Raw genomic sequence first — 9,036 nt, 5'->3', positions numbered from 1 at the left:
TTGCTAGCATTTCAGGCAAATAGACACACCACGCACACGCACATACACACACACACACACACACACACACACACACACACACACACAAACACACACACACACACCATACACACTGAATACACACAAAATTCATGCCATGCATCTGTCTATCATTATGTATCTATCTCGCTCTGAAGACCGACGAAAGGCGTCATTTATATGTGTACGTACAAGGGGGCGTTGGCGGTTCCTGCATTGGCATCGAAGCCAACGTGAACATCTCGAACCACTTTGCTCTGAGGCACAGTTGAGAATCGGTCACACCGTGGGCTGAGAGAAGTTCATCTCGTTTCCTTCTCATTGCGACATACTAAGTTGATAAAAGTTTATGAGACCAGCAGAGACGGCTCACCATCCTCCTCTTTCTTTGCACTATATATCCTGGCTGCTTTCTGCCACTCATGGCAACAATGGTAGTAATCAGACTGGTATTTGTCGCCGCTTGTCTTGCAGCAATAAGTGTCGTGCCATCAGTCGCCAGTTTTCCGGAGGCTGAAGACCTGGCGGATGTTGTGGATTTCGAAGATGCGGTGATGGAGGAGGAATCAAATGATTTGAAGTCGAGAAGGAAGCGAGCCACGGATTACACCGGTAATCCGTTTCTATATTCTGACGCTGAGAAGGCAGAGATCGTGAACTTGCACAATGACTACAGGCGCCAAGTCCAACCAGAAGCAGCTAATATGGAATTCATGGTAAGATCTATACTGCACCCTTCCATCTGATCAAATTTCTTTCTGGTCCAATACTTTCCTTTACTGGCTGCAGCACAGCAATTATATACATTGCCGGTTATAGAGAAAAAGATGGGGGAAATTTTGTCCATAATTCCCCATCCCCAATTATCAAAGAGACCTAAATATCCCATCGGGTGCCCTTGATCAAAATTATTATATGCAAAGAGATGCCCTAATGAAATCCAATTTGAGAAAGTATCAGATAAGATTTTATTTTTGAAACAATTTAAGGTAATTCAAGCGCAGATTTAGTTTGTTATTTGAGCTATAATGTTCTATACAACATAAAACATGATGAATTAGATCACTCACACATCATCTTCATAAAGATACCACAGTATGTCGAGAAACCGTGTTGCATGGATGAACAGGCATGGGGGAGGGGTGTTCCATAAAGACGTTCGTAAAGTTACGAACAACTTACGAGCGACTGGTGATAAGTTGTGATGTGCTATACTTATCAGAATTTCCATAATTCAGCACAAGAACTGATCACCAGTCGCTCGTAAGTCGTTCGTTACTTTACGAACAGCTTTATGAAACACATCCCTGGTCTTTGAACAAGACTATTGCTTTCCTTCAAGAATTCTTCAAATCACCTTGTTTGACGAGGAAAATAGGTGGGACAGGGTCAAGGGTCATCACCTTTTGTCATTAACACGGACAATGAAAGAGCATTACGAATGAAAACTGGCAAATGATGAAATGGAATCCTAATGGTCGTTAGTGGTCTGATAGAATTAGATGATTACCTTTCGTAAGATCTACAAAATGACTGGAAATACTGGAGATATAAGACGAAGGAAGAGGACAAACAGGAAAAATATCCGACCAAATTAGCGAAAGCTTAAGTTCCGGCAAATTGCTTATTGAACAGTGGACATCAAGCTTATAATTTGTCAAAATTACTTCCAAATCGATATCAGACATTCTCTTGCAACATGTCCTTAAAAGTCATGGTAGAGACACTTTGTGCAATTTAGGCAAAACTTAAAAAACGAATTAGGAACCTTATGAATAGCTTCGAATTTTGAAAACGCAGGAATAAGCATGTCAACTAGATGGTCAAAGGGCAATAACGTATTATCTCGATAGGAAGGGGGTGGTATAATTTCCATATTTTAGTTTCTTTCCAATTTCCAGCATTTCCGTATACTTATGATATTCCGTGAGCTTATCTTTTATTATGTATTGTGATGTAGTTTATGTATTTAAATTCTGTAAATGAAAATGAATGAAAAATAGAGAGAAGGGAGCAAAACCATTTCAACCACGAGTCAATTTTACCATGTCATATACTAAATCAAGAAAAAATAACGATAATGAGGGGATTTTTTTCTAATACTGTGTAAAAAAAATAAAAATGCACACAAACCATTGATGTCAAGTATATGAGTATATTTCATTGTGTGTAAATTCAACTAACTTGTCCAGATCAATCCAAAGAAATGATGTAGAAATAATTCAATAGAGTGTGAATGCAAAACCAGATAAACCCCATATTTTATACTCATTCATTCAAGTTCAAGACATAATATACATCTCACTTTCTTTAGTGACAGAAATCATGTAAACAAGGGAATGTGGTTTGTCCATAAGGTCGTCAATAAACAGAAAAATTAAAATCTGATACTGCACTCGTTACATAAGAAGAGATTGTCTCGTAGATATTATCAAAATAATCATATGTATTTTTCTGTCTTTTGTTTGCTGTAATTTCGAAAATTCCAAATTAAAAAAGAAATAATTCTTTATGTAATATACATATACAGTCAATCGCACACAGTCATAACGCGCACACACTACACTTATAAAAGGTTACTGTCATGGATCTTACAACATATTCTATATAGAACTTTTTTTTTGCATGTAGTATGAGTTTATGCATTTTAATACTATACTTTCTTATCGTTTTATCTTAATTTTTAAGTAACATGTTATGTTAAACCATGGTATCCTGAAAGCGTTTTGAGTACCAAGACGTGACCCTGAGAGGTGTCATTCTTTAAAAATTCATATCTTATATCATCACCATCACTACCATGAACACTATGTTTATCATTCTTTTTATCATTGTTAAAAGTACTGTATAATAATTCATGTTGGCATAACCTTTATCATTATTTATAGACCATAATATCTTACTCACCGACAAGTCAATTAAAAAAAAAATACAAGATGACAAAATATGATTCTCTGTAGAAGGAATTGTAATTATTCAATCAGTTATTAATTATTCAAACAGTTGCAAGTTCGGTGTAAGGGGCATTTCGATTTTCTTTAGTCATCGCTTTCTCTGTATAAAGTACACCGATATGTATGATTTTATCAAGAGCATATAGTGTAGAGTGAACAGATATGAGCAGAATCAATTCATAAGTTGATATAGATGTTATTACATCTAACTGCCCATAAAACTTGTATTTTTGATACTTGAACGTGCGTTTGTATTCGAAGTTATTGAGCTGTTGTCCTGAAAACGATCTCAATTTTCAGGTGTGAGTTTCTTCAATTTATGTCTTTCAACTTCAACTTTCAACTTTCAACTTTATTTTCACCTCCATCAAAATGAACAAAGAACTTTATGTACATTGCGTATACACGGGATATTTGTGATACAGAACAAAACTTGAAAAGGTACATAAGAAAATTATGAAAGTGAAAAGTAGATGTGATTACATCTTTGTTAAATACATAAAGCGTATAATACAAGTCAACTAAGGATGAGGATGGAAGTGGAGGGTCCCACTAAGAAGCAAAGCTTGTACGATATGGGACCCTCAGAAAAATACACAAAACATCAATATAAAACACAATAAACGAACCGATGTCAACTGACATCAAAATGATTGGGAAGAGGAAAAAGAGAGAAAAGGAAAGGAAAAAGAAGAGGAAAAAAAGAGAGGAAAAAAAGAGAGGAAAAAATATACCTTGTATAGAGGCAGACAAATTGAAGAAACTCACACCTGAACCTTCACCATGTTACGGCACATTTTGGTAAATCGGCACATTTTGGTAAATCACCAAAATGTGCAAGGTACCAAAATGTGCCGAGACATAGTGACGGCACATTGCATTTTTTGCACATTTTGGTAATTTACCAAAATGTGCCGATAGTGCACCTATACCTGACGGGATCAACTGTTACCAAAACGTGCAGGTAAAAGTGGATTTGCCTGCACATTTTGGACAATCTGCACATTTTGGTAACTGAACTAAAAACCCGTGGATGGGCTTGAGATTTATAATACGGTCAAGGAGTTAAGGTGATATGGTCCTGCAGTAAAGACAGGTAAGACACTTATTTAGCTCACCCAAGCTGAAGGCTCGAGTAAGCTTTGCGATTGCTGTTCGTGCGGGTATGCTGTGTGACCTGAGTGCTAGGTGCGTCGGGCTGACAACTCAGTGAAGGAATTCCTCTGAAGGAATGGCATAAGTGCCACAGAATGTCATTAATTTGGCCGCATACGGGGACTGCAGAATACAAACGTGGGAGTTGCCTGCGAGGTGCTGCCGCTAAGGGCCTCCTACTGGCGTTCTGCGTGTACGACTCACCCGCAAAAAAATTTTGGACATGCTGTAAACCTAGCTGCTGGTAAATCGGACTTGCGTGCGCACCTCCGGGCAAATACAGGCGAGATACGCGCTGTAGGTATTGTCAGGTGCGGACCAACTGCAGAGAGCTTCGGGTAGCAAATTTGCTTCCCCGCAAGTCAAACTTTCCCAGATACGGTATGACAAGGCTTTGAGCATGTTCAAAATATGTTTCGAGTGAGTTGTGGGGATACACGCAGAACACCAGTAGGAGACCCTTGCAGACAACTCCAATGCAGGTACTTCCCAGTACCCGTAAGTCGCTCGTAACAGAAAACGCCGGACCGGTTTCAAAGTTCTCACGCAGGTCAAACAGAATACACGCAAGTAGAAGGTAAGTAGCACGCGTCTAGCAAATAAGACACAAGTGCGAAACTCGTAAACATTCTTGTCCACCCGCAGAAAATTTTCCTGCGTGCTGACAAATCCCTACTCGCAACAAGCCCGCGTAGCTTGCCCGGTCCAAAAGGTGTGACACGGCCTGTAAGGCCGAGTCACGTCTTTCCGGGCAAGCCTTGCGTGCGACTTGCGAAGAACAATTTTTACTACCCGGAGGTCCCCGCAGATGACCCTTTTTACCCGTTACCATGTTAAGGCCTTGTCACACCTTTCCGGGCAAGCTACGCGGGCTTGTTGCGTGTGAGGATTTTCCAGCATACCGGACAATTTCTGAGGGCGGACAAGGATTTCGGCGAGTTGTGCATGTGTCTTACTTGCTGGATGCGTGCTACTTATGTTCTTCTTGCGGGTATTCTGTCTGACCTGCGTGCCAGGCGCGTGGGGGCTGACAACTCAGAAATTCATCTGAAGGAATGGCAGAAGTCCAACAGAAATGACAGAATGTCATTATCTTGGCCGCGCTGACCGCATGTGCTGCTCAAAACTTGGCTGCGGGTAAATCGGACTTGCGTGTGCAGCTCCAGGCAACTACGGACGAAATAATTTTCCTGCGTGCTGGAAAAATCTTACTCGCAACAAGCCCGCGTAGCTTGCCCGGAAAGGTGTGACACGGCCTTTAGGCTGCCGAACTTATTCGGTGGGGACAAAAACCAACTGCACTTACAATTTGTTTTTGTGATGATTGTGGAGGAGCAGAAAGTTACCAAAATGTGCCGTCAATGTCCTGCACATTTTGGTAAATTTACCAAAATGTGCAGTTACCAAAATGTGCCGTAACACAACCCTCTGAATAATATCTTGCTTTGATTTAACATGCCTTGTCCGCCTTGGACTACTTGAATATAACAATGTCGGAATTTCGGAGCTTAGGTATTTGTTCCGTGTTCATCGTGTCACTGTCGGCAACCAGGGACAGCCTGGTGGTATTAGAGGGAGACATGTTTAAGAAACTAACACCTGAACCTTCACCTCTCTGAATAATATCTTGTTTTGACCTCAATTTGCTTGCATGATCTTCGTCATCCTCATTCACACATTTTGAGTTACTTCCATTTAAAAATTACCGGGAAACATCAAAACTTTTTTTTTCTCCAAAAATCTCCAGGTGCTTCAGCTGCGAATAGCCAACAAACGTCAACTGACAACGCGATGTGTTTTTTTTTCTTTTAATGGTGCATCATACCTGTCAATGCGTTTTCTATCATTCTTAAAACCGTGACCATCGAGGGTCTGAAGGGCTTTCGACTCGATGAACTTTTTTTTTTCTCATGTCGTCAGAAACTTGGTAACAATGTACATACGTATATACAAACTGATTTCCCCCAGGCCGTATCTCTTCTTGAATGACTTTATTCCTGGTAATGACAGATAGTACAGTACTGCCCTCTCCCCCACAAAGACACAACAATAAACAAAAAGGGAGCCCCAAACACACACTTTTTGTTGTTGGTTTAAAGAACGAAAGAAGAGTGAGAGAAAAATGGGGCAGAGCAAAAACACTTTTTGTTCTGCCCCCAAAAACACTTTTTGTTTTGAAACAAAAAACAGAACAAAACGAAAACGAAAATAACACACACAGGAGAAAATCCCTAACTCCCATAGGATTCCGCCCCATTTTAACAGTGATTGCTTTAAGCTTATCAGTAAGTTCATTAAGTAATGTTTGATTATGTTTAATACGAAGAACCACTGAAATGTACAATGATTGCTGTCATTCTGGCACATATTGTCGTGGTCAATCTTTTTCTGATTAATCGATCTTCGCTGAATTTTAGATTCGAACATAAAATTATACACAACTCACTCGTGTCCTCCTCTTGTGTGTGAAAGGCTTGGAAAACGCTGCCCAGGCAATGGATGTAGCAATGACATCTTCCATAGCAACGGGCCAATTATCATAATATTTAATGGAGCCGAGCAGGATTGGGAATATGGTGGGCGATTAAAGTTCACCGGCACTGGTTGCCACGGTAACAATAGCTGAACACAACTGTATAGCAAGTGAGTTACTAGAAAGATTAATATTTTACAACTGGAGTTGATATCATTTTCACGACATCACCGTAATTTTCTTACTCATCCTATAAGTATTAGATGGGGTAACTAGAGGTTGACCGTAACTCGGCTAAAATGGGAAAATTTGAAATTCAATGTTAATTACACGTGCGATGTGATAGCGTCTTACTTTTGTTTCCCCTTTTCTCATCATTTTTCAACAATGCACACACGGCCTTTAGAGTAAGAACTGCTATAAACTTCGATAAGTTTCATGAGTTAACTCAACGGAATATCTTCACTACCAACTTTAATTGAACTGCCAGGCTAATCATAACACACACACACACACACACACACACACACACACACACACACGTTAGATCTTGTTACTGGCTATTGTGAGAGAGCAAGGGACGTGCATATCATATCATTTTTTGAGCACCTTTCCATGAATTCCATGGCGATAAAACCTAAAACATTTTTCCCAGTTGTTGTATTTCCTTCTTTTAATTGTGATATTAATTCTGCAGCTGCTGAATATGAAGGGTGTTGAACTCAGGAGACTACAAGAAAATCAGTTCAAAACTTTTTTCCTCCATAACAATGTGATATGAGCATCGTCAACACCAAAGCGCCCAGAAGTACTTCACCTTTTCAATCACATTCAGGCTTGGTGTCTTTTTGAACACCCGAAATGTTTGGAAATCGTAGCCATAGATACCATCCAACAATCCCTGAAAATGATGGGACCACTAATTGGACACAAGCTTCAGAGAGTCACGCACCAAATTGTGGTCATCCATGACGCATTGTGGCTGCACGTCAGCGGGAGATAATCAGGCGTAACAAGTGAGAAATGATTAGTGAGAAGTTTTGCTATCATCTCAGACATATTCGGTGTGGTTTTCAAGTTGCTATTCAAATGGTTTGCGCTATACAAAGGAACAAGTCACAACGCACGTGCAGGTACTCACACACGCACACACACACGCACGCACACACACTCACACACACACACAGACAGACAAATTGACACATACAAACTTATGTACGCACTTTTGCTTTTCTGTACTACAGGCTAAGCAACCCAGACCATTTTTTGTTAATGTGGCTTCAAAAATAGAATAGAATGAAACCGCCAGTCCACTGTGGCAACTTCCACATACTCCAGCCACGGAGCTACTAAGCTCCAAGCCCTAACTTTAACCCAATCAGAGATTACGAAATGATTTCACTTATAAACCAAAAGTGCAAAGACTTCGTCTGTTCTATAAGATCAAATAATCTTGAGATAAGTAGCCCATGGTGCCGATCGTTGATTTTATTGTGTCCTTAGGTCGATACCAGACAATGTGTTGCATGCTTCAAATATCGCATGTACAGTTATGTTTTTACAGCTGTAAATTTGCGACGTATTGATTGCAGCACGGAGACAATAATTTTGCCCGCCTCTCTGAGCCCGTCGCAGACAATGGGCTACACAAAGAATCCACGCTGCCGCTGAGATGTAATGTAGGGCAGTTCAGCTAATGTCTTGATATCGTCATGAAATAATTTCTGCTCCAATTACTTAACAGCGTAATGTTTCAATCTCGCGTTTAGCCTCTCGTTGGATAAAGAGAACATTCAAATTCATCCCTCATGTCATTTTCACCATTTCATGCATTATCGTCTGGCAGCTAGAAAGGAGTATGAGACCATGAAATTGACTTGTTCCCATTAGAGTCGTGATAGCCTTCTAGCAATCAATGAATCCACCGCAGACCAGTTGACAATGGCCTGTCGCAAATTAGAATGTCCTTCATTTGGCTTTCCCCGTAAAAAAAAAAAAAAAAAAGTTAAAAGAAAGATTTCTAGGCCAAGGTATATTCATACATTCGACTTTTGCTGGAACTGGTAAGGGCGAATGTTGGAATCGAGAGCAAACCAAATATCGCCCATTCTTCTTCCTTTTTTACATTATTGACATCGTATTGTGTGGTTGCTATTGGTAACAACACATTGAAAGGGGAAGGTACGTCTGATACGAATTCAAAAAATTGTTGTTTTTTAAGACTGGATTTATTACTCCACCTCTAAAGCAGTGATAATAGAATTTCAACTCCATATCTCCATAAGAAAGCAATACTTGATGATAAGTTAGTTTTTGAGGTTATAAGGTTTTAAGGTTATATGTTATGATATATGTATTCATAATTACATATAAATATATACATGAAATATGAGGAAAGGGAAAACGGATGCTATCAATTACTCTATTCAAGGATGT

At 39.7% G+C, this 9,036-nt stretch overlaps 1 protein-coding gene across 1 annotated transcript in view; it reads left to right on the top strand.

Moving 5' to 3' along the window:
* The first annotated feature begins 387 nt into the window (after nt 1-387).
* The window catches only part of LOC139728253 (uncharacterized), a 58,253-nt gene continuing 49,604 nt past the window's right edge, over nt 388-9,036 (top strand). The window contains exon 1 of the mRNA XM_071639213.1: nt 388-734. Coding sequence (XP_071495314.1) covers nt 441-734 — 294 coding nt within the window. The 5' untranslated portion in view covers nt 388-440. The remainder of the gene's footprint in view (nt 735-9,036) is intronic.

This window comes from Diadema antillarum, unplaced genomic scaffold (genome assembly GCF_040938485.1).
Source record: "Diadema antillarum isolate AM-2024a unplaced genomic scaffold, OU_Dant_1.0 seq00000170_RagTag, whole genome shotgun sequence".
Taxonomy (NCBI): domain Eukaryota; kingdom Metazoa; phylum Echinodermata; class Echinoidea; order Diadematoida; family Diadematidae; genus Diadema; species Diadema antillarum.
This window is presented reverse-complemented; position numbering and strand designations above follow the sequence as displayed.